The sequence below is a fragment of the Manacus vitellinus genome, unplaced genomic scaffold (assembly GCF_001715985.3).
Source record: "Manacus vitellinus isolate BGI_N305 unplaced genomic scaffold, ASM171598v3 scaffold_1_pilon, whole genome shotgun sequence".
NCBI lineage: Eukaryota > Metazoa > Chordata > Aves > Passeriformes > Pipridae > Manacus > Manacus vitellinus.
The window spans coordinates 55,678,640-55,706,110 of NW_021939396.1; the positions used below are offsets into that span (position 1 = coordinate 55,678,640).

Genomic DNA, 27,471 nt, shown 5'->3' on the forward strand with positions numbered 1-27,471 from the left:
TTTAGTAGTATCAGAGGGACCTGATCGCACTTAAGAGGTACTGTAACATAAAATAAAGCTATTGTCTTCTAAATAAGCTCCTCATACTGGACCTTCCTCTTTTACTTTTCAGATTATATCATTTCTAAGAACTTTCACTGCATTCAATAAAGTCAATAGGCTATTATTCAAAGTATTAAGCTGTCATCTTCCATGGTTTCCCTTTCTACTGTATTAAATGTCCCACTTAATTATTCTTTTAGTTCCCCCATGAAGTCATGATATCATTCCAATGAGATATTCCATTACTTTAGAAGAAAAAATGTTGAGTTGAATTGCATGACATACATCTTGCTCCACTTTGCTTTGTGAGTGATGGTGTTTATTTTATTATTATAATCTTATGGGAGCTCTAGGTGTTTGCTAAGAGAAGATGTATGATATGCTAAATCTAGGCAGAAAAAGGAGATCCTTGGTTCAAGACCAAGAAGATTTTTCACTGAAGTGGATTGCTTCATTAATGTAGTTAACATTGCTTCCAGGACCTGAGCCAGTCCAGTTAGTGGTAACTCTTGCTATCTTTGTGCAAGCCTGCAGTGTGCTGCATAGAAATGCCCCAGACAAATCCCATCAATACACTTTGCTTTAACAGATGGATTTTAAACCAAATGTTCTCAGAATATAGTTCTAGGCTGGCCTGGCAATAGCATGTTTAGTAAAAAGGCTGACAAATTCCATTAGCCTCAGAATGGAAAATAACTACAATCTGGTAAAACAATTTCTTTAATTCCAGTATTGGAATTTTTGTTTAAACTGTTTCAATATTTTTTTTCATTCTACAGGCATAGTACTTCTGAGCTAAATAGTCCATTTTCCTAAAATTCTTCTAGTATTTTCTTTCAAGAACAATTATTTATTGAAACATGAAATATACATATTTTAAAACTTTTTTAACATCTAAAGTCAATCAACTTTGATTTATGTTATGTCTTCATGCTGTATATTTTCCCCTGTATATGTATGTTTAAACTAATCTTCTGTCTATACCAAAAAAAAGGATGGAATACCCTTTCTCTGAGGATCTTCACTACCCTGATATAAACTAGGTGATCTGAATCACTAATTGAAGTCAAAGTTCAAATTTCTTCAGTTTATCCCAAAATTTTATTTTATTAAAATTTTAATTCTGTACTACTGGATTTCTTTTTTTCTCTGTAGCTATTAATTTTGGTAAATCTCTTGGAATAATTATGTGATGATAAGCTTTTAATAAAATCAAGATATATCATTGATAAAGGCAGCAAAATATAACAAGCTATGGAAAGGATATTCAAAGTAATTTGTCTTTTGTCAACTTAAAAATGGTACAATGCTGAATTTTAAAATACTTTTTCAGAATGAATGCATTTCTGGAAAAAGAAATGGAAAAGATGGAAAATGAATTATTTCTTTATAAATGGAAATATGAAGAACTGAGGCAAACCAAACTGGAAAGCCTGAAACAGGTATGTTGGCAGTATGTCATTATCACATGGAATAAGAAAGAGAATTTAGACCTCTGATTTCCTGTGTTATAACTAAGAGTAACTGACAAGGAGGGGTGGCAGCACTCTCAGAGGTGGTGGGGACACTTTGAGATCCAGGCTGTGGCCAAGAGAGGTAACTCCTGCCTAGGGAGAGCTGAGTGCCAGTTCAGGCGCAGTTGGCAAGCCCAGCACATGACCCGGGTCTTTGGGGAGTGGTGGTTTCTCCAGCAGTTTGCATGTGGGAGGGAGCTGATGGCAGTACGAGACACAGCAGCAGCTGTAGCAGCACAGCCTGGAGCATGGTCTGCAGCACCAGCTGGAAGAACTGCTGTTGGCACGGCAGAGACCTCAGCTCAGAGCTGCTGAGGGAGGATGCAGGTTCCCAGGCCTTGAGCTGCAGACAGCTAATGAGGAGAGCTTTGAACTAGGAAAGGAGGCAATGAGAGATTACAGACCATAGTTAAATGAAGAACTGGTGGTCATGTGGAAAGTTTGGGGCACAGGTTGATAAGAGCAAGAAAGACTTCAGGAATGATAAAAGAGTGTGAAGTGACACCTGTCTCAAGCATTGGTGAAGAAATGTACACATTCTGGAAACAAGCAGGAAAAATTAGAGCTGTATGGGGTTACAGGACTGCAACATAGTTGGAACAATTCAAATACTGTGTGAAGTTCATGCAGCTGGAGTATTATGAAGGACTGCCAGAAACACTGGCAAGGAAGGGCTGAGGGGGTGGATCTATAGGGGATCTATAAGCAGCACAGATCTTTTGAGATCTCCAGTAGAATGGAGGTTAATCACATTTGTGACTCAGGATCAGAGGAAAAGCTAATAATGATGTCATTATGGTAGGAGTTTGTTACAGACTACCTGATGGTGAAGCAAATAAAGTGTTTAAGGAACCCAAAACTCTTGAGTTGTAGACTCCAGTTCTCACGAGTGACTGACTAGAGCTGCTAGAAAGACAACATGGCTGTTGCAATCAAAGAGATTTCTGGAGGGTTTCAAAAATAAATTCTTCCTGAAGATATTAAAAGGATCAACCAGTGGTGATGCATAGCTGAATCTACTGTTGACTAATATGAAGGAAACTAGTTAGGGTTGTGATGATGAATAATTTCCTTGTCTGTGGTAACTTTGAAATAGCAGTGTTGGTGGTCCTGAAGGAAGTCAGAAAGATGAGCAGCAGAGTACAGACCCTGAACCTAAGGAAAACAGGATATTGGCTTACTCAGGGAACTATTGGAATCATTGGAGGCAGCTCCAACAGGTAAACAAAGGAGTCCACCAAAGCTGGCAGGTCTTGAAGTACAGAATCTTCCAAGTGCAACAAATGTTTGTCCTAGTGCTCAGGAGAACTGGTAGATTTGTCAGGAGATTGATTTAGCTTATAAGGGCTCTCTTGGTAGAGTTCTGATGCCATAAAGCAATATGTTTTTATAAAGAACATCAGCCTTCAAAGGAGTAATTTAAGAACATTGCCTGGTTATGTAAGATTGGTGTTAGGAAAGAAATGTTCATTTCAATCTGAGTTCGTGAGTAGAAGAATAAGAAATATTTGTGTTGCAGTTTACAGGATTTAGCTTTCTGAACAATGAATTGAGGACCTCTTAGATCCAACAAAACTCAAAATGTGTGTCTATATAACTAAACATAGATAGTGAATTTAAAATTTCCTATGAATTTAACATCTTAGATTTGGAATAATGCAGGGAATTCAGCTTTCTTTCATGTTTTGGAAAAGATTTCAAGAAGTCTATTAAATCCCAAGTTCTAGTTAAAAACTGGTGCATCTGTAAATAGAATTTCCTTCGTAGATGAACATATGCAGGAACAAATCAACATCTATCTCTCATATTTGAGTTCCTTCAGATTTTAGTTCTCTATTTTCTGCTTGCTCATTAAGTAGAATTCTAGCTTGTTATTTCTACACAATAGAGGAAGTCTAGATTTAGATAATTATAATTTAGAAATGTAATCTTTGTATTTTATGGTGCTGTCAGCAGGAATAACACAAAAAGTAGTAAAAATTTACTGAGAATTTGTTGGAAATTGATAGATAGCAATTTTTATGCATGTGCATGCACACATACATGTGTTGTTGCTTTTTTTTAGAAACATGTTCAATTGCTTTAATTGCTAACAGGAGATGATATTTTGAGCATTCTATTAATTTTCTGAGATTTATAAGACATATCTCTAATTTTTAAATTATAGAAGAACATTGGTCTTGATGAATCTGACTAATGAATGAAATCTGACTGTGAATGAAATTACTTATATTAGTAGAGTTTTTGCAAGTGAAAACCCTTCCTTTACTGAAAAAACCCAAATCTTGTTTGTTGACAACACATCTGTGAATATCATTCACTATATATTACTGGTGAGAAATGGCTGCTGGAACACCATACAAGACTTTGACAGTGAAAAATTTGAAAGTGAAATAAAGGCTAAATGAAATGCTCAGCCTAGTACATGCAGACATGTACTAGGCTAAGCATGAAATCTGATTCCTATACACACTTGCAATATTAAATCACAAAGAAATTTCTGGATTAATAACAGATCAATCACTACATCTGGATTATTCTCATGCCCTTGACTAAGAATTTTTGGTTTTAGTTATGCCTAAATTAATCTGCTATTTCCTTTGGTAGATTGCCTAATGGTCCCACTGGGAATGTGAAAAAAGTGCTTGGTTTGCAAGTGACAGTGCCATAGTAAATTACACCATTTTTAAGAATGTACAGCTCTACTAGCCTTTTGGAAGTTTGAGAGATTTTGTGGAATGATAGAAATTTCACAGCTGCCGAGACTTGATTATTAGTGCTGCCAGTAACTAATTAATTTCTGTTAAAAGATGAATATTTACTTTCCTTGGAACAAACTAAATACAGAAAGCCTTGGTGATCTTGATGATCATCTTTTTAAAAAATTATGCATTCTGCATAAGCTTGTAAATTGTAAATAAGTTTTCAATGTATTGAGTTAACTAAAAAAAAGTAGTAAAATGGCAATTTATGTTCATAGTAACCATGAGCACTATCGAGAGCTTTGTGTGACACTAGCATTGAATTTGTTTGGAGTCATAAATTAGATCATTTTAACAGATATATCAGAAGACTGCATTTAGTGTTACAATTGATAATTTCCTATTCTGTTATAAGAATTCTGTTGTCCCATTAAGTAATAAAATAAAAAGTTAAGACTAACACTAAGAAGTTCATTGTTCAAATCTTGATTATGTTTGACAGGCCTCTTTATTTTCAAGCAGTCAGATATCATCTGTTTTTACTGCATATCATTTTGTCTGTTTCTCCAAGGACACTCAGAATTTCTCATTCATTTTGCTTTCTCTAGCCCATCCTTAATTTCAAGTATACTTTCATTATGACAGTTTCAAACTGAGTCTTAATTGGTTATTCTTAAAATTAACTCCTCACTACCGACTAGGGCTTAAGTTTTCCCTTACTCGTCTAAAAAACTGAAAATTGTGTCTTGGCTTTCTTTAAAGAGCCAGTGAATGAAGACTTTATGTCTGCCAAATATTTTTCCAGGAAGGAAAATGGAAATTGAGTATACCTTCCTTATACTTTGTATTTATCCCAGGGAAAATGTATTCTACCATATGGAGACTACCTTAAAAATTATTGTGAATTTGTGGCCTAAGATTGCTATCAGTATCAGAGATTGCTAGATACCTTTGCAGCTTTTGAAGAGACTTATTTATGAGCTTGTTAAACAATATTCAGTCCATAAAATCACATCTTAAACTGAGATTTATGTGTCTATATTTCTTAGCTGTAAAAGACATTTTGTATGTACTGTCTAGTTAATAAGCTTCACTTATACTCCTAGAGGAACTTTTAGCTCTTAGTGGGATACTAAATCAACTAATATTTTCTATGCCTTGCTTTCCACATATATTAAAAATAACATATTAACAGCTGTAAAACACTGACATTTTAAAAAAGGGGAAAGCAATTACTCAGTATAAAATTACATTTATTGTTGTGTTTGCATGAAACTCCACAGAAGGGCAAAAATCAAGTTTGTAAAACTATAAAATAAATGGTGTTGACATTAGATATATTTGGGGTTAAACTACACTTTATTGGAAAAACCAAGAATCTAAGTTCTCTGAAGAACATGAACATTTCTACATCAATAACATTATTTGTTGAACGTTCCCAGAAATGGACTGCTCAATTTTGTCAGATAGTTTATTTTCCAATCAATTAACCAAAAGTCTGAGAAACACAAAAAGTGTATCTGAGTCTGATTACTTAGCTGTTTGGATTCCTTGTTAAACAGAGCAAATCCTTAGTGTGTTGCCCTGATGTTTGTAAACACAGAATTGTAGTTAGCAATTAGAAAGGTCACTTAATCTTACAACATGCACAATAAAATGTTCTTGTTTATACTCATTGTAAGTCTTCCTCAAAATTTTATATCTGTCTTTAAAATTCCTGTAGGAGATGATTTTCTGGTCATTTGAAAATTAAATAAGATGGAATATTTACAAAGCAATTTTATATTAGACTGAAAAGAGTAAAAAAATGCATGTACTACTGTATTCCACTGGTGTGCACTGTAGACTTACAAATGCCACTGTAGGCAGCAACTTCTGTGTTGCTTAAAGTAATTTTCAGCTAGCTGAAGTGAAGAATGTGCTCTTACTCTGCATTATCCAGTGTTTTGGTAGTTAATGAGGGAAATTCATATTCCAGGTTGTGGGACATGAGACAAAAATTACTCTAATTGGTACTTAAAGCTTATCAGAACATCAGTAATGAGAAAAGTATCCCTATATAAAAAGGAAACCAGGCTAAATTAATATTTTGTATCTTTGGTAGAGACATTTCTATTGTTCCTCTTTTTTATACTGTTGAAGGTAAGTCACCAGCTATTGATTTTGCACTACAGCAACAAAAATAATCTTTAAACATCTTTTAAAACAAATGTTTTCTGTTCTCTTCCTCAGTATACAGACGTTTTGCATTGTATATTACAGCAATCTATGTATTGTTACTTAGAAGCATTATTTTCTTTAAGAGATCATGAATGGTTCCCTACCCGTTGTTTTGCAGGTGGAGGAAGCTCCACTGATGTGAGTGAGGCTTCTGAATAAATCGAGTCTTCTACTATCACTGTAAACATTTAAACGCTCTTTAAAACGGAATGGTCTTTTTGGAAGCTCAGGTTGTTAACAACTGTGTCCTGTTGAAGATTCTCTGTGATTTCTACCTTCTCCAGAAATCTTTATTCTGAAATTACCTTATAGTGAGAAGATGCCAGAGTTGCTTACCTATAATTGCTTTTTTTCATTCACTTAGTATATATCTGAAATAGAAATAGTGATACTCTGATAATCTTATGGGAAATTTAGATACATGTAGAACAGTCATCTATTCTGTCCCATACTCTTCACCTGACTCAAAAAATGTCTTCTGATTGTCCTCTGAATCCTGCAAAAAACATAATAATCAGGCATAACTCAGTAGCCTGAATGGCTATACTGGTTACTGTGAATTTTTCTGTTTAATTTCTCACTTAAAATGCACAGAAGTATTGTGTATTTTGCATGGCTATCATAGGAATAAGTGTCCCAAAAATTAATTTTGTGGTGCTTTTATATATTACAGAAGAGCCAGTAATCTGTTTTAGCATGTTAAAGGGGTTTTTATAAAGTTTGATATCAGAAGCCTCAAGGTTGAGCTTTAAAATATCAATAGGTAATTTTGTGAAAACAACATCTGAATTATTTGAGAACTCAAATGACTTTATAGAGTGGAAACTCGTGTAGGTAATTTTCCTATGATAAAATCTCATTAGTTTTAGACTAGATCTAGAATTTCCAGTGTTCCTTACTGGTCTCAATCCTTCATTAGTTTGAGAGGCTGTTGCAATTTTCAGACTGAGTGAAATGGGATGGTAATGGTGCCACACATCTGATTTGTACTTTGATAAAAGTATTTTAAAATTACTTTTGATAGACATATTTTTTTTCCTGTCCAAATTAAAATAATTGACAGGTAGTTAGAGAGTAAGGAAAGAATCTGCATTATTACTTAAGCAGCAACTGTCATGAAGTCTTAACTATTCTTTCCACTGTTTTCATAAATCAAGTCCCAGTTCATATGTAGTCTTATCTCTAGAAATTATGTACTTAATGTGAATGTTCTTACTGTCCAATATGAAGTATAATTTTTCATGCTGCATAACATCAAGGTTCCATTTGATGTTTATTTTCCTAGAAATCTAATTTGGAAAGTGCAGGAAAAGTCTACTGTTTTGTTGACATTTTTCCCCCATACTGGCTTCCAATAAGATATTTAAACTCTATTGAGTTGCACTTGCCAATGTTTTCTCTGTTTACAAGTTTTGCAATGAACATAACGAGAAAGAACATGATTTTTTAATTTTTTTTCAATTACTATTTATTTAAGGACATTCTGTTGCAACTGAAGGATGAAAACAGTTTTATAAGTATGTCTGTGCATATTGAAACATATCTGTGCATACTGATTTCTGTGAAAGGAATACCATGCCAATATGGCATCATTTTAGATGTTTATTTACCTGTTTTTCTGCTACTGGCAGAAAGTATAACCTAGTGAGGAAATGAGTTGAAGATGAAGGATAAATATGCACGTGCATACATTTAAAAAAACAGTTTTTCATAGTTAAGATTGAAACCCCCCAAATTAAGACAAAGTTACTTCTTTATAATGTGTTAGTGTGGTTAGTTAACCATTTGGTTCTGTACCAGAAATTAATACTTTGCTGTGTATAGCTTTAAAAAACACCCTCAAAAAGGCTTTTTAATATTTAATTTTTTCAATATATGTTTAAATATCCTGAATTTACCTTTCAGTATTATATTTTAGCATTCTCTCAGTTTCTTGTTTAAGTAAATATTTCTGCTAGTATGCTTATTATTCATTCACATAAAATCAACTTGGGCTAAATTTTTTTTAAAAATAACAAACCACTGAAGAATTAAATCTAACAACAGATAGAATGTACAAAATTGTATTTAAAGTCTGACATTAAACATATTAAATTAAAGATACAAGCATTTTGCACTTGATGTAGTCTTTTTCTTTCTATCCTTAACTAGATACGGATAGCAATGGGTCATTTAAAAACTAACAATCTAATTTGGGGAGAGGGAGAATAGCCTTAGATCATTCTCTTTCATTGTTTTTGAAAATAAAATGCTCTTTTTTAGATGTGAAAAATCATAAGTGGTCCTCTATTTATCCAGGATCTAATACCTTTGTGATTATGAACAGTTTCTATTGCAGACTCAGCAAGACTGCTAGGAATCACTGCTTATGCTAAGGCACAAGTCTGTGCAAGCCTTGAAGGCTTGTGAAATCCATTGCTGTGTAGTAATCTAGAGTTTCAGGTTTATTATATGGTAAATGGATTAAGTAATTTTTTCGCATGCCTTTGAAGGGAAAACACATGAGAAACTGGAATTAAGTTTCTTGGATTTAAATATTCTTGTCACATTCTACCAGTAAAGAAGGTGCCTAAAACATCTAGTGTTAGAATTATTGTAGCTTCATGCCTACTGTCTAGGATACAGTTATATTCATACAGCTTGCAAGATGGTTAGGTACTTTTGCTTCCTAACTTATATGTGTGAAATAAAAGGTTTCGCTGTGGCTGCTGAGATGGAATTTTCTTTTTGACTCAGTTGTAACATACAAGATAGCTGTATTACTTCTGGAACAGAGAAGTAGTGCTTTCACAGGAGGTAGGAAGAGAACCCATGCTTCCCCCTCACCACTCCCTACTTTTTCTCTCTTTTTTCCTGCTTTCTTTTTTCTTTCTGTTTAATGTGTAATAGGAATTTCCTCTGATCTTGTATAGAGAGAACTGTCTGGCACAGTAAGTGCTGTTCCACTGAAGCATTGCATTTTCAGATTACTTTCAAACAAAGGATTCAATCTTAGGAAAAATTAATGAGTGTCTTTTTTGGTTACAATCACAAAACTTTCCTTGCTTACATTAGTGAAGTACTGTCTCTAACAGCATGTGTGATACCCTGAAGTCAATGAGAAATCTGCTTTGGGTCAGTTTCTGAATTAAATTCTGTAGTAACAGGTTATTAAGAACTGTACCAGAAGATTCTTCAGGAATGTTTGTAACTTCAAAATACCAAGATAATGTGTTATGATGGGTATGGCTCAGATAAAACAGAAGAGGTGCCGTGTAAGCTGTACTGAAAACAGTAGAACTATTGCTACAGGCACTTGCCACCAGACCACTCTGCTATAGAAATTATCTTACATAATTTCTTACCTAGGTCAAGTGACTAAAGCTGCATATTTCAAGTTCTTACTCTGAAAGGAGAGTTTTATTTAGACAATGTTTTATACTATATTTACCTGAAGTCTAAGCATCACAACACTTTAAAATTTCTTTCACTTTTAAAACGGTGTGGAGTGTTTTGACTACAGGAAAGTAATGATTACGAATTCTAGTGTGGACTCACACTATTTAGTATTCTAGTAGTCTTAGATATACTTATTTGTAGAGACCTACAGTTACAGGAAACATCCTATTACCAGCATCCCTTGTCTATTAATCTGAAAAGTCAACAGACTTCATCTGTAAGATAAGTGAAGTAGTGAAGTTTCCAAGTTAAATGTAGAAGGCTTTGAATGCTGCTCTCAGTTTTGATGTATTTTTGGTACAATTCGCTAGCTATTACATCAAAAAATATACTGTAAACTGAAACAATTTTAGTTAGCATTTTATTTTCCAATTTATCAATTAGAATTCTTCTTATATTGCTAATATTATTAATTTAATAATTTCTTATCAATTAGATGGAACAGTGCTCTGATCTGCAGCATGTAATACTAATACTGTACAGGAAATTCTTGAGACTGATGACAATTTGAACTTGCTTTGAGTGTTTCCAATCATGCTGACCACTATTGATTTTTCTGTTTCCTGACAGTTCCTTATTTAGTTATATATTTGTCTCAATTTGGTGGTATAAAGTGAGGATGGAAAATTAGATTAGAAATCGGTTGGAAACAAGAGTTATTGACCTTCTGTACAGCAAATAAAACTAATAAAAAAAAAAAAGGAAAGATTTTCCATCGCACTATTTACTTTTGTATGTTTGTTTGTTTGTTTTTTTCAGAACATTTCTGCATGTCTGCATTCATCTTGTGAAAAATCCCTGTATTTCTAGATGAAAGGTTATCATCTTCTTCTTACAGTGCTTATTAGAAAGGCTTATGGCTTATTCTAGTCCCTGAATCAATTACTAATAATAAATAACGGTTTTATTAAACACACAGCAATAGATAACTACTTGCAGTAAAGGGAGGCAAGTTGTTAAAGTCTGAACTAAAATTAAATTTATATGCTAGTTATCTGTAAAGTACCAAATTTTAAAATTATCTTTGGTAAATGATAGATAAATTGTCATTGCTCTGAGACTTAAGAATAAAAATTTAATTTGCTATTCCTATCCATAGAATAGAAGCTTATTTTTCCTTTCAATTAAGTCTGTATGTGAATTTCTACTCATAGGCATACCAACCAACAAATCTATTCTTTATCATGATATTAAAAAAACGTTTTGCATTAATCAGTCTCATCTCTCTCAGGGGATAGTCTGTGCTCCTTGTTTTGGGAAGGAGATTGTTCTATTAGGTTTAGGTAGGAAAAAAAACCAAAAAGCCACACGCACACATGATCCCCACCCCCAGATAAGAGAAGTATAACAAAAGTAAACTAACTTCAGATCATTAAAACTCTTAAACTGGGCAACTTCAGTCTTGCAACAACACTTGGATGAAAAGGAGATTAAGCGGAGTTTAGTAAGAAGATTCAAGAGTCACTAAAAATAAAAAAAAAAAAGAGGTTCTCAGCAGAGGCCTATTACAACTTTTTTTGAAACATCAGCCAAAATGTCTGGAATTGAACCTTTAAACACATAGTGAGCAGTCTTTCATTTCCCCCTTCCCTCCACCTCCACCCACCATAGAACTAAGATGTCACTGAGGCAAATTAAGGGATGAAAGTTCATGGTTTGCTTCAGATCATTTTGTTTAAGAATGCTCCAAACCAGCTGCCTGTTGAGATTTCAAATTAAATTAGGAAAAATAATTGCTGTAATCCCTCTGTCTAAAACAATCTTTGCCATTTACCTAGGTTTTTTAACACAGTTTGTTTAATCTATTACCTCTGTCACCTCTGCTGTGTTCTGTCATAATCCAATCAACTGCAAGAAAAGCATGCTACTGTTTGTAAAGCAAACAAAGCAAACCCTTCGGTGTAAATGTCAAGAGCTCTAGCTTTCCCTTGCTTGGTAGTGAAACAGAAATATTAAGGTATGATTTTTTATTTTTTTTTCTTTAATAAATGGATTTGAGCTACATTTCTTAGACCAGTTGATTGTTAGGCAGTATGGGAATTTTTATTTGTTCATTTCATGTATTAAAAATTCAACCTCTCCATGTGTAGTAGCAAAAGCGACGAGGCATTTGTTAGCACATTGGAATTTTCATTCACCACATGAGTGATGGCTTGTCAAGTTTTGAGAGTTTTGGTTGATGTGTGTCCCTTATAAATTTCAAGCAGTATTCTTCAAGGGATTAGCTGAAATGTGAATTCTTTCCTTGACTGAGATTAGAGAACACTTTAAATTCACCTAAACCATTGTATAATGTTCATTTAGATTAAACTTGATTGGAACTCTAATTACGAAGTTCATCTCTAGGCAAAAAAGGAAATACGGTTTGAGAAATAATATTAATCCCATCTCAAATATCACTTGCATTTAAGAATATAGCAAATGGGCATATTGTACATGCCATTTTTATGTACGGTCATACTTATCTAGGCACCAATATTTTGCTAAGCATAACAAAAAAATGATAATTTGAAGAGCTTGCAGTAGGGGGGATGTTGCAAAAAGATGTCCAGTGCATTCAGATGAGTTTAGATTCAGTCTCTCTGTAATTACAGGAAGCACAGAAAGCACTTGAATCTGGTTGTTTTTGTCTTTACCTTTATTAATAAAACAGCCTTCAAGTCAAAGGCTACTTAAAGGTTGCCTAATATTAAGGTTATGAGCAAATAGTTGTTGAATTAAGTTGGAACCAATGCTTCAACATTTTTTTTCTGTAATCAGGAATTAATCAGAGTTGCTCTCTTCAGATTTGTACAAGGAGAAATGAAAAGTATTTGACTTATGAGCAATATCAAGGAACCAGGAAACTTTTGGAAGTGGTTAGTATGAAGAAGTAGGCTAGAATGGAACCCAAATAGAAAGCTGATATTAGATGGTCTGAAAGACCACAGGAAAAGGGGACTTTCTTAAGCCATATAGTATATTTGCAGAGTCAAATTACTAAAGTAAGCTAACGAAGCATCTTTTTGGGGCAGCTGGGTAAGTGACCTTTGATGTAGACGTTGGCGTATTTCATAGCATGAGCATTTGTTAGTGTTTGGACCTGGCTCCCTGCCAAGTCCCTGAGACTGTAGCAAAAACCTCCAACTCCCTTCCCCTTTGGGCAAAGGAAAAACTACAGAAACTGAAACAAAACCAAACCCAACTGAATTATATCAAAATATATATATATTTACATATATCACGGTTATATACAGTTAAAATACTGTGTACATATAAAAAGGAATCCCAAACACCTCCGAAAGGGAAAGGAAAAGGGAAAAGGGACAAAAAGGAAACCAAAACAGTTATGCACAATCGAAATCCGGGAACAATCAATAAAGAACTAGCAAAGAAAATCTTACTACTCTCCTTGAGACAGCAGAATCACACCAAATGACCACCCGCACCCTCCGTCTCCCAAGGCTTCCAAGGCCCCACTAGACATCACTCCCCCACATGAGCAGGACTGACAGCAGAGAACCTGTGCCTTCAGACCCACCAGAAGGGAAGAGGGAAGAGGCATACGTAAAAATCGTATGGAATACCGGGAACATGGCCACTTCCTTGGTTACAAACTAGTCACCAAGGAAGGCCTAGACCAAAACTACCACAGCATTGCTTTTAAAACATGGCAAAGCCACAGAAGTAGGAGGGCAATATGTCTGAACAGCTTCTAAAATAGGAAACGTAGAGCAGGCAAGGTTGTGAGTTATGCTGACAGAAATTCTGGAGATGCAGTTAGTTGCCCCAGCCTGAGACAGAATTTTGGGGTAGGGTTAAGCAAAAGAGAAAGCTTAGAAGTGTTGTTGGAATGGGGCTAGAATAAGGGGAGCGGGAGTCCAAGGAAAGTTAGGAAAACCAAGAGATCTGTACTGTGAGGGCCTTTATGGTGTGAGCCAGAGGTGAGGGTCTTAGTCCCAGACAGAGCTGGAAAATACTGTTGCTCATATTGTAATATAGTTATAACGTCTGCATAAAATTATCTATGTGTATATGCATTGGGTATATATAAAATGAGAGAATATGAGTATTTTTTCCTAAAAAAACAGTAAAAATTTTAAACAAAAAATTACTTGATGGACCATTTATTATTGGTAATTTAATTATAATTAATTTTTTTCAGTAAGTAAATAGCTCGCACTTATCACATTCATCTTATGGAGGAAAAGAGGAAATTTTCAGGATGTTTCCCAGTATCTTGATAGACAAGATATTTGTAACTTTTAAGTAGCTTTAAAAAAAAAATTATTATGGCAAATTTTTCAAAATGTAGGAGGAATAGTTATAGATTTCATACCTTTTTTTCTAATTTAGAAATCTTGTGGGGCCATTTGTTCTGAGATTCTGCAAACAGCAAACCTTCCTCTGGCAATTTGTATCAGCAGATGGATGTCCCCATTCCCCACAGTAGGGAGTTTTCTGTTGCTATTATTCACCACTTCCTCCTAGTGATCCTGAGTGGCTCAGCCTCATTCACCAGAGAGACTTCTCATCAACTTCAAGGGCAGTGAACCTGTTCTGAAGGGACAAGTTATCAGGTGAGGCATAAACCTAGTGCAAGAAGCCACCAGTTTCCAATCTTCATCATGAGAGTTTCCACTTTCCAAATTCATAAGCATAGGTTCTTCCTACTGCTCCCCTAAAGCTGGGGGTTCAGACTCTTGAAGCTGCAAGATCTCAGAGAAGATCTAGTCCATCTGTTTCTCATCCTCTCTGATTCTGTGCAGTTTGGTGGCCCCTTCCCATATGTCTTTCACCGTATGAAGGAAGGAGAGCCCCTTGACAGCTACACATCTCCTGCAGGGTATGAGTGAGAGGCTCAAGAGGCTCATAGGACTCCCTGCAGCCTGACACTTTCTGTGTCCTCCTTCTGAAGCTTTCTGGTAGTGAAGGAGCAGTTACTTCAGTCATTCTTTATGTGACAGCAGCAGAAACCCACAAGTACCTTATGGGGTTCCCATGAGTTCCTCAGTGATCTCTGAGAAAATGCCCAGAAAGTCAAGAAGAGACTTAAATCTTTCAACTTCACCTTGGAGAATGTACTCACAGTGCTTATTTCATCTACTTAGAAATTCAGTCAATATCAATAATAATGACAAAACTGAGGAATGGTTCTTACCCAAATATTTTATTTTGAGGTATGCAAATATATGGCCTGCTACCTTTTTGGCAATATGGGAGCTTCCCAACCAGAAATGGTGATAAAATATTGATATATTAGCAAATATCAGAGAAAGCTGCATCAAGAATGGAAACTGAGATGAGGTTGATATTCTGTTCTATTCTGAAAGGTACGAGAAGATGGTCATGTTTAGTTTTTATTATTTTTATTGTTTTCTTAATTAAATTTGCATATAGAAGATACGTTAGTGCTCATAATAATCAAGCGTATGTTTTCCTGTGACCGGGGAATCCTTTTTTTCTGTGTTTCTCTCAGCTGAAACACACTTTACTCATAACAACACTTACAGGTATTTGTATGGACTAGTAATGTATGAAGTTTGCATCTTGAAATACAGATTGATAGTGTTCTGAAAGATAATAAGGTATGTGGTTCATTTTTCATATGCATTAGTAATTTGGTTGATCAGGACTCACGGAAAAGATTGATATATTACCTGGCTATAAAAATGAATAAAGCATTTATGCATTTTTTTAAGCCATATGTGAAAGCCCTGCAGTTTCCAAGACAGCCTACAAATGGTTTAGCATTTGGATTATATCTCAGTAGAACTGCTTTCTTATGTAAGAAGACTTCATTCTTCAGTATTCTTGTCTGGAAAAATCCTTATTGCTATGTAGCTCTCAAAATACATGTCATCAACCCTTTTCCCTGGATAAACTCTAAACACTAAAATAAACTACATGAGATGTATGACTTTTTCCACATAGTGTGAATGTGAATATTAATTTCAGAATTTCAATAATGTCTTGTATCAGATTGCTATATAAATATATATATATATATGTAAGTATATCTCAAAACAAAAAAATTGAATAGAAACCTGTCTTGTTTGGTAGTCTTTTTGCTTGTTGTTTTGCTTTTTAATTTAATATATGATTGATATCTCCTTTCAGTACCATTTGGTCTGCTGGAAAACTGATTTTCATATTGATTTAGGGTTAAGTATTCAGGTGCTTGTATAATTCTTTTTTGATCTGTAGCTTCTGATTATGTACACTAATGAATTGACAGCACCACTACATAAAGCTTATTTATGTGAGAAAAAAGTTATATTACTTTTGTATTTAAAAAACAATTTCTGTTACTACTACACTGTTGCATAGTTTATTCCTATACTGAGCACCAGCTACTAGAGAAAGAATAAATAGATGCTATTGCTAAACAGATACTACTTGCTAAAAAGGAGTAATGTATTTCAGGATCCTAATTTCAGACTCTTACAAATAGGGCTGTAGAGTCAAGGACCAAAGTATTATGGAGCTACTATGTCTTGGAGAGATTGTAGAAGTTTTTCAGGGGATCTAGTTTTGTTAAGGCTCATTGAGTTGAGTTTAGTCTCAAAATGAAATATACTTGTAACAAACCTCTTAACCACTAATTGTAATTATCAAACAGTGCAGTGTATTGCCTGTGTAAAATGTATTTTCAGTTTCTTATAGGAGCACCTTTCAGTCAGTCTGGTTCCCACCAGGTTTTGTGCACTGGCAGTTATTGTTCTTGTAGACTGTTTCTGGCCTGAAGATAGTAAAAGTGCAGACTTCTTTCTCCTGCAGGTGTAATTAAGGAAGATTTTTTGTCTTTTAATTTTATTTGATGGATGTAGATTTCAGAAGGAAAGTAACTACTTCCCTTCAGTTTTAAATCCTAATTGTCAGCCAGGTCACAGTTTACCTGGTAGATTAACTGTTCTCTCTCCATCAACAGTAGAATCTACTTTGGGGGCCAATGGGAATACAGCATTTTTTATTTACTTTATGTTATAATAAATCAGGGGAAATCTGAGACAGTGAGGCTCTAAGAAAGTTCCTGTAAATATGAAAACAGGCATTATGTGGGAGAAGAGATAGCTAAAATAGCACAAGATTTATCAGACAAAAATAATCATGCTCTTACTTTCCAACTCAGAATATTCTGTGATTTGTTTTTAAATATTCATTCAAATATTCCCATTTTTCTGGCATGCCTATAGGAATATCTACTTGACAGAATTGTCCTTACATCTTTTGACTATCAGATATTTTTTTTACTATCAGATTTTTTTTTATCTTCATTTTAACAGTCCTTTCTAGTTCTAACTGGTTTCCTAGATAATTTTTGTAATAGCTCATAATTCATGAAAAAATGTTGAATAAATAATCAACACTTTATAACCTGGGTAGACAATGACAGTTTGGACATTCCTCTAGTGTCAATATTGTTATGAATTACGGATCATGGTATTACTTAATTCACTGAATACAGTGGAGAAGGCTCGAGTGGGGAGGTTGGACCAGATGGCCAACTGTGGTCCCTTCTAACCTTACCCATCCTGTGATTGTGATACTGCAAGAAACTTTCAGTATTTGCTTAGTCATCTTGACTAATTTTTTCACCTGAAAAATGTAAATATCTCTTGTTTAAAATGAGATAAAACACAAAAACACTCCATAACTTTAAAGTAAAAATGAATGCATGATGTGCTGATAATCTCTTTACTGATCTCAACAGTTTAGAGAGTTAAAAGTAGTTTCTCTGAAGTTTTTAACTATTTTCAGATAATTAGTGAAAGCAGAATTTTGATCAGGTATTATGGATAATTTTTTCTGATAGTCATTGACAGAAAATGTGTTTTCCTTGAATGCATAGTAGATTCTCCTGAACCTGGGGGTGTTAATTTTAATGAAATACATAGTCCATATGAAATTGAACTTACAAGAAACTGATAAAAAGCTGTGCCAGAATCTACACGGAAAGAAAGATCTCTGAGATCAAGGGTAGTTTTCCCCACCTCGTTCCCAGCATTTTCCAATTTTTGAACTTATTTATGCCTCTCCGCATATATTATTCACAATTGTTGTAAAATTTCAGGTTTAAAGTTTTTTATGTATCTACGGACAACTTATATTCCTTCATAAATCACTTCTGGTAAATTAGTCATACGCACAAAAGAGTCTTCTCTGTGTGCAGATGAGGGAAAGGAAAATAAGCGCTGGTAAATCAGCCACTTTTCTTTTAGTGTCAACACAGTGCAATGATATCAGCTTGCAGCAGAGTTAAGCAACTGAGTAGCACCAGAAGGAAGAAATATTTGATTACTAAATATCCTGGTGCTCAGCATTGTTATGAATATAAGCATTCATTAAAAAAAGTTGAATTTGTTGCAGGGCTTGGTGTCTCAAGATATTGTCAGGCACATAAACATTTATCATGCTTTCAGTATAGTTTCTGGTGGACTAAATGGTGTTTTTGGCAGACTTGCTCACAGTAAGAGAAAAAGCAGAGTAAATTTTTTTTCCCCTATATTGAATATTGAAGTACTTGTCAAATAAAAATGTAGCCAACATTTGTCTTCCCTTTCCTGTGGAAGGACTGCTATGGATTCTGGTAATCTCTGATTGCACCTTTTAGATGAAGAAGGAAAAGAATTCTAGAAAAGGTCAGATATACTGCAAATAGTCACTGCAAAACTGCCCAGTGTCACACATGCTAAGTAATAATTTGCTTGCCAGCAAACATCACAGCTGCATACAGCAGTGCAGGTTTTGGAAGCAGGAAAGTCGATGGTTTCCTTTCAGACTTTAGGAGCTTTTGCAGTTATCATGTTCTTACAGACTTCTAGCAAAAGAAATCTCAAAACAAACAAAATAAATATAATTTAAAAAAAAAAAAAAGGCAAAAAACCCCCAAACACAGCCATCCCATATCCCAACAAAATAGAGGTTACTTTGCAAGTAATGAAGATTCCTGTCTGAGTTGCAGAAAAGGAAAATGTACTTCCTGTGCTGAATTTTTTTACTAACTGTGGGGAAAAAGATCCATAAGAATCAAATTTACTAATTTCTTAATGAAGTTTTATAGTTATTTCAGTAAGTTTTCTTTATTAGGAGGGTGACATGATCCTTAATTCATAATCAACCTGTGGCTTATTAAATTTTCAGTTCAATATCTGCCTTGCTTAAAATGTGTAGAATAATTTGTAGCATTAGGTAAATGGAAATTACTTCCATGCACAAAACAATGAGGATATTAAGAATCTTGAAAAAGTGTATTCATTCATCCTGCTTTGAAATATGAAAAAGACTGCACAGTTATTTAAAGCACAAAAAAAGCATATTGATTTAAAATCATCATTTTTGATCTGTGCAAACTGAAACATATTTTACGTCTGCAATTGAGTGAGTCTGCCAGAGTTTTCTAATCATTAGTTTAAACAGGAATTCTTGTCTCTCTGGGTCACAAGTCCATAGGCCATATTTGGCTTGCCTGTAGATTCCTGGTATAAAGACAGATAGCATTAGAATTTATTTTTTGGTGTGGTAGTGTAAGGTTCAGATTGTAAATAAATAAATCAATAAAACTCTACTAGTTTTAGTCAATTTGGCTGTGGCAAATGCCATCCATGAAATGTGAAGTATCTTGTATAGACAGCTTTTATTTAAGATGTTGCAGGATCTTTCTCAGAAAATGCTGTTGGCAAAAAATGGTAGTTTTGTAGAAGAAAAACTTTTGCAGGGAGAATTTCTGGTTGAATTGTCCTTTTTTTTTTTTTTTCTGATATCACTGCCAGTCAGATCAGATCAAAATGATAGGTTTTTTTAACCATAATACTTGTGCTCTGTCCAGTTCTATTTTAAGCGCTTTTTTTATAAAGCTGAGGATCATAACTCTCTAAATACATTTTCCTACCATTTCTGAAGTTTTATAGGAAGCAAACAAATTTTTGTGCTAAAACAAACAAAAAAATAAATTGCTGATGTCTTAATCTCCCTTTCTCCTGAAGGATGTGTGGAAATTCTGTTTTCTGTCTGAAATCATATTGACTATGTTTCTTCTTCATCATCTTTCTTTTTGCTGTCATTACACCTTAACTGTTGTCCTCCATCCTTCTCTATCTTCTCTTGACTAAGGGGAAGGAGAAAAATGTTGTTTCAATAAAAATTTCTGAGCTTCAACCACTGTTATGCTGCCTTAAACTGAACTAGGGCATTAAGATTTTCCTGCTAATGAACTGTACAAAGTAGAGTTCCTTTTTCTGTGTCTGGCTTTTTTTCAGGGTTCTGCCTTTCATGGTAGTCATAAAAGGGTGTAGGTTAGCTCTAAGATGTAATTTTCCAGTTTCAAAAGGTCAATACACTCTACTTCATTTCCACTACTCACCTTTGCAATTATTCACTTCACTGACAGTATCTTGACCTCTCTCTATACTTCCACCATTATTCGCATCTTCGTATTAAAAGGTAAAATTCAGTGGAGAAAAGGTAAAAAATCCATGGAGACATTTCATGGAGTGAAAATATTCACATTTGAAGGGAAAATTAAAGATCTCAAGATTTTTTTCCAATGTTGCAAATAGTTTCTTATCTTTTGCTTCCTTTATAAATTGAATTCTGGAGTTCCGCATGAGAGCATCTAAAATACTTATTCTCTGTACAAATATGACAATGTATATTTTCTGGGGGAAAAAAACCCCTGAAATTCTTTTCAGTGGAGATGTGAGAGAGGTATCACTGCTGTTCAGTCAATTTGCGTTTTTAAACTGAAGTTTCAGTAATACATTTCAAAATGAAAAATAGGTATTACTTTTCCAGTGAAGTATTTTTCTGTGAAAAGTAAAAGCAAAGAGCTGAATTTAAGGCAGCAATAGATTCATTTAAAGCATGTTTGTTTGTTTGTTTCTTTGTTTGTTTTTCATGTAATGAAGTACGGGAAAAAAATTAAAAATGCCAGGTTCCATTTAAAGTAGCACAGGGACATAGAATCAGAGACATAGAATCATTTTCAATTGAAAAACAAGCAACATTTCAGATCATGTTTCTGCAGATAAACAGATAAGCTTCTTTTTTTTTTTTTTTTGCTTCTTTTGTTTTGCCTTGTTTTAATGAGAAGAATACATTCTCAAAAATCTAGTTAACACCTAGCATTGCCTTTGGTAATTGCACTTAATCTTTCCTGAAAGATAAAACACACATTATATAAAGAACCTTCTTACAACATATCAAAGAGGACTGAACAAACTTGGATGTGTTCTGAAAGACCATAGCCCTACAAGATTTTTTACAGAAAATTACATTAAAGAGATCACAAATTATCTATTTTTGTTTGTTCTTCCTAACTTAATTCCAGACTTGTTTTTTTGCTTTGCTATAATTTCCCTACTCATTTGGAAGACTGACATGAGTGACTGAGAAGTAAGGTAGATTTTATTTTTCCTACTTTATTCTGGAGTTCTTTATATGTTTGGTACATACACAGGTAGGGAGCTAAACACCACACAAGCGTTCACTCAGTCCCCTCCAGTGTGATGAGGGAGAGAATCATAAAAAAAAGTAAATCTTGTGGGTCGAGATAAAGACAGTTTGATAGGACAGAAAAGGAAGAGAAATTAAATAACATACAAAACAAGTGATGCACATAGCACCAGGTGACTGATGACCAGACTCTGAGAAGCAGTCAGCCCCTCCCAGCCAACTACCCCTACGTGTCTTTTTTTCAACATGGCATCATATAGAATAGAATATCCCTTTGGCTAGTTTGGATCAGCTGTCCCCTCCCAGCTTCTTGTGCAGTCTCGGCCTGCACAAGAGAGAAGCTGAAAAGACTGACTTAGTGTAAGCACTGCTCAGTAACAATTAAAGCATTCCTGTGTTATCAATATTATTCTCATACTAAATTCAAAACACAGCACTGTACCAGCTACTAGGAAGAAAATGAACTCTATCCCAGCTGAAATCAAGACAATTAAATATGTAAATTTATCATTATTGGACTCATAAACATCTTGAGTGAAATGAATTGAAATTTTACGGACACAGAGGTAAGTAAATTTATCTTTGACATCAGATCTTGGTTTGGTAGTCATCTTCTGCTTAATTGCCTGATGGAAATTCAACCTTGGATGGTTTAGTGATTTCTCTCTCTTTGATTCTGCCAAAAATGAATTTGTATTGATTAGTGTCAACACTGGGAAAAGGTGATCTTTCAGGCTTACAATTTTAGCTTGGTATTTTGGCAGATGCTTTGTAAGAACGCAGGGTTTCTCATGTCCCAGAACTTTCATGGATACTTGTAAGACATTATGTCTGCATATTTATTTAGGAAAAAATATAAGATTTGTGATCATAGTCCAATAGACAGTATTTGAACAACTATAAACCTACATAATTTTGGTAGGGAAGAAACAATATTTGGTGCCTAACAGAGGTATGTGACTCCTTCATTTCCAGCTATTGTACAGAAATTCAGTGATCGGAGTTTAAAGACCTGATTGGGAACATGTGAACGTCAAACAACGTTGTATGCATTGGAGTTAACACCTTGTAGTCTATCACCAGCTGCTACACCATGCCAAAAGAAAAACCAAGCCCAAAAGCAACAGTACAAAATTATCCTTCCCTAATTCCCTGCTTAGAATCACAGTATCACAGAATATTGTGAGTTGCAAGGGACCCACAAGGATCATTGAGTCCAACTCTTAAGTGAACAGCCCATACAGGGATCAAACCCATGACCTTGGTGTTATTAGCATCATGCTGTAACCAACTGAGTTAATATCACAGTTTAATCCAAGTACAGATGTTTATCATATTCTAAGGAATTTAACTTGGTAAATAACCTATAAAACTTATGAAGTAGCATGAATCTAAAATACATAGACCTCTCACTCTGTTGCATTTTAATCAGGTGGACCAGCCCCCAGAACTAGTAGTTTTGTAGCTGCATTAGGTCTTTTCATACAAGAACAAATACATAATGCAAAGAAAACTACTGAATACTGTAACTGTTTAAAAAGTTAAATTAGTTCCCAGTTATTCAGCCAATACCATACAGAATATGAAAACAATGTATTATTTTCTTTCTATCTTGTTGTTTTCCTTAAACTTAGATCAAAAGCTTTAAGAACTGCTTCAGATTTATCTCCAAATACTACCCTCCAACAGTGTATCATGATGTTAAGACTTGCCAAGGTTTTAGGAATACTATTGGGGTGCGGGGGAAGAGTTGTACACATGTTGTTGTTTTGTTTGTTAAGGGGAGCACATAATCCATGCTGAGAAGGAACAACCTGTGGAAATATCTGTTGGTGATAGAATAAAATGCCTTTAAACATAATCCATTCACTTTTTAAGTCTTTGAAAATTTAGTTTTCTGAGCGAAGTAGCTGGTAGTTAGAATCAAAGAATCTCTCAATTGGAAGTGACCAATAAGAATCATTGAGTCCAACTACCTGCTACTTGAAGGACTACCTAAAGTAAATCATGTGACTAGGAGCATTGTCTAGACACTCCTTGAACTCTGGCAGGTTTGGTGCTGTGACCACTTTCCTGGGGAACTTTTTCCAGTCACCAACCACCCTCTCAGTGAAGAACCTTTTCCTAACATCCAACCTGAACTTTCCCTGATGTCACCTCATGCCATTTTGAGTTCTTATCATGTGTCACCAGAGAGAGAAGATCAGCACCTCCCTTCAAGGATGTTGTAGGCTATGATGAGGTCACCCCTCATCTTTCTTTTCTCCCAGCTGAACAAACCAAGTATCCTCAGCCACTCCTCAAAAGCGTTGCCATCATGACCTTCCAACATTTGGTCATTCTCCTCTGGACCCAATCTAATAGTCCAACGACCTTCTTATATTGTAGTAGCCAAAACTGCACACAGTGCTCGAGGCGAGGATGCACCAGCACAGAGTAGAGTAGAATAATCTCTTTTACTGTCCTCTAAAAACCTGTAGGAACCTCTTTAACTTTACAGAGTTTTTAATTGTTTTTATTTACTCAGAAATAAGGTGGTAACAGACAAGTTTGCAGTTTGATTCAGCTAGATAATCACTGTTACTATTCACAAGGTCTAAATTATGTTTCTCTGATGCTGTAACAACTCATTCTCTTTGCCTCACATTCAGTAGCTTTTCATTGTTTGCCAGAAATTAATTTTAGAATAAAAGTAACCAATGTCTTAAAAAGTACACCTCTGTGGCTCTTTCTAAAGCACAGATATTCTGTTTCTTTAATGAAGAAGTGCCTCACAGTGTTATCAGTCTCTATTTTTATCAAACAATTGATTTTAGTTCTTACAAAACTGAAAAATTGTAAAATGTTCTTAAAATTCTGAGGTTTATGTATTAACATTTCTGGTGTTTTTTTTCATCTCAGTTGAAAGAACTGGAACCTTTTATTTTCACAGTTTTTAATCTATCTTAATCCCTTTTAATCTATTTTAAGAACCAGTTAATAATGACTTGTTAATAATAATACTTAGCAATAACAATCTTCTGTTCAATATGTATTAGCACCTGATAAGTACCTGTTTTGTGCTATAAAAACAAATTCATTTTACTATTTTTCTTTTGAAATGTGAGGAACATTTAATGCAGTCTTGACAAAACCTCTATGTACTTGTCTCTGAAGTATAACTCAGTTCTTAAATAATTACTTTATATGACTTAGGAACATGGCTTTTTGTTGATATATATAATTCTTTCTATATATGGATCTGATGAATGAATTCATAAAGTTATCCTAAATTAAGGTCACAGCATTGGCCATAAAAGATAATATTTCCCTTAAGCTATTAACTGCGACCACAAGAAACAGATTAGTGTGAAAATTTAAAAAACTTCTTTTCTCTAATTATGAGGTTAGCAGTATGCAATACTGAAGACATACTTTAGAACTTCTTCAGTTTAATGAATATTCATTATCATCCTTCTAAAGTGTAAACAGAGTAAAAACATGCTGATTTTTCATCTTTTGGAGAATAAAAAGTGAACTTTGACAGTGTCAAGCCAAAATCAGTCTAAATGTTACTTAAAAAATTTCATTATTTTCTTTAAACTCTTTATTCCATAAATAGCAGGAAAAGAATAAGATTTTGTTACCAGTTGCTATATTAAAAAATTATTTATACTTTACTTTTGTAGAGGTACAGTTGATGAAAAACTGACTGTCTTTGTTATTTTCTCTTCAAATTCAGATATTTAACTTTATGAAACATGGAAAACTTACAGCTTGGACTGATTTCTAAGACACTGACCTTACTTTGAGGTGAAACCATTAGACTCACTCAGTGAAGAACAGGAATTTTTAATTTTGTTATTCCTCTTTCTTTTTTTCCTTTTTTGGTTATTCCTCCTCCCATTCCAACCCTTCCCAGCTGGAAAGAATGCAGTGGGAGAATACTTCTGAATGGGGAAAGAGAGAACGACCTGAAGCAGAAAAGCACAGTTTAGAAGAAGAGACTAGAAAACTGAAATTACAGGTAAAATAAATAGAGGGACATCTGGAGATGAAAAAATAAACCAGCAAAAACTAAACTGAGTTGTGATCATAAACACACACAAAATAAGCTGTTGGTTAAAAATAAGGTATGCGTAATACTTTGATTTTCTGGGGAGAACTCGCTCCCAAAATTACTGTTTCACAATGTTCAAATATGTCCCTAAAACAAGGATTATACAAGACAGAACAGCCCATTCTCAGACCTGGAAAATTGGAACTCAGTGACTTGGAATTTCCATAGGGTACAGAAGCAGAATTAAATATCTTTTCTTTTCTAAAAGGAGCAGGGAGACATGACAAGTCTAACAAGACTAGGAAACAAAAGTGAAGACTAGGAAGAACAGAAGAGATTAAGTAAACTTTGGTAGCTACAGAGTCCTGATAAAGGTCAAAGCAAAAAAAAGCTCTTAGACAAAACATTTCTCTGTCTTATTGAACATTGAAACACTTCTTAGGGCAGGGGGAACAGAAGGAAGTCTTACTGCTTTTTTCCATATTCCTCTAAAGATCTGTTCACTTTTAAACCTTATTGTACTGCTAAAAATGATGTGATAAATTATTCAAAGACTCTTAGCTGAGCATATTTCCTTTATTTTATGCTTTTCTATGCCAATAGCTAAGCAGTAATCCAGAAGGCTCCTACTTTCATTAACACTCTGAAAGCTGTGTAAGAGAAAGCAAAAAAAACCAAAAACCACCAACAAATCAGCAAGTGTGCATACGTTCGAGTTGGGCGGTGAGAAACAGTAACATTTTTTTTACTTACCTAAATAACAAATAATTTAATCTAATTTATGTGCATTTATTGTTGAATAATTGATCCTGAGTAACTAGATTTAGGGTTTAGTTACAATAGATAACTCCTCTTGGGAAAGACTGAGATCTCTACTTGATGTCTGCTTTTAAATGTAATTTTATGATTTTTCTATATTTCTGTGGTGGGTAAGGAACAGCAAATTGAAGTTCATGCATATAACATACCTTTCTAAAATATCTCACATAGCACCAGGTATGGACTTTTCTTTACTAGTATTTATTTTATCATAATATATCATACATGTCAGATAACATCATAACATACCACATCAATGTTTTTTTGATTTCTGTGTAATGCAAGTTATTTGACGTTGGAGATACGGCCAGAAAGATGCTCACCTGCTAAGGCATGCTACTGTTTTTCAAATATCTTATATGACTGTGCTAGTTTATTTATTTGATTGTTTTTTTAAAAAACAGTTGCTTGCATAGACTATTAGGCATCTGTGAGCAACTCCATTAGTATCAGCACTATCTGTCAGCATCACACCTCTATATTTGATATACAAGAAATGCAAAACATGGAATCACAGAATAAGCCAGACTGGAATGGACCTCAGGAGATCTTCAGCGCTACTTCCTGCTCCAAGCATGGTCAGCTCCGAAGTCAGAATTGGTTACTCATGGTTTTGTCCAGTGAGGTCTCAAAAACCTCCAGGACTGCACAACCTCTCTGGACATCATGTTTATGATGGGTTGACCCCAGCTGGCAGTTAAGCATCCACCCAACCCTCATTCACTCTGCAGCAGTGAGGTGCAGGACAGAATTGGAAGGGCAAAATTGAGAAAAAAAACTTGTGGATTGAGATAAGGAGAGATTAATAGTTGGTGAAGGGGAGTGAGGAAAAGCAAAAAAAGAAAAGAAAAGGGATGCAAAAGTAATCACACACCACCAGCAGACTGACTGCCTAGCCAGTCTCTAAGCAACAGTTACTTTGGAAAAGCCATAACCCCTCTGTTGTTGCAAGGGACTCTTCTACCCATGGTGAAGGACTTAGTCATTACTCAATTTCAAAAGGTTCCTGTTGGCCCCTTCTTTCAGATTGGCAACAGAACTTTTTGATCCCATCTACAGGCAAGAATATTGCCTCTGCCTACCCAGCCTCAGAGGGAGATAACAAGACCTTTATGGGACATCTGTTGCAATTCTCCATTTTGGGCTGAGAAGCATGCCCTGGGGTGCATCATCACCAAGGCTGAGTGGTCTTGTAGTCTTCAGTAGCGCTACCAGCCAGGACATCTTGCCAGGGCCTGCCATAGTTTCCTAAGCATACTTGCTC

At 34.7% G+C, this 27,471-nt stretch overlaps 1 protein-coding gene across 1 annotated transcript in view; it reads left to right on the plus strand.

Moving 5' to 3' along the window:
- CCDC102B (coiled-coil domain containing 102B) overlaps window positions 1–25,519 on the plus strand; it is a 47,464-nt gene extending 21,945 nt beyond the window's left edge. The window contains exons 4-5 of the mRNA XM_029959403.1: window positions 1,376–1,484; window positions 25,251–25,519. Coding sequence (XP_029815263.1) covers window positions 1,376–1,484; window positions 25,251–25,364 — 223 coding nt within the window. The 3' untranslated portion in view covers window positions 25,365–25,519. The remainder of the gene's footprint in view (window positions 1–1,375; window positions 1,485–25,250) is intronic.
- The last annotated feature ends 1,952 nt before the right edge of the window (window positions 25,520–27,471 follow it).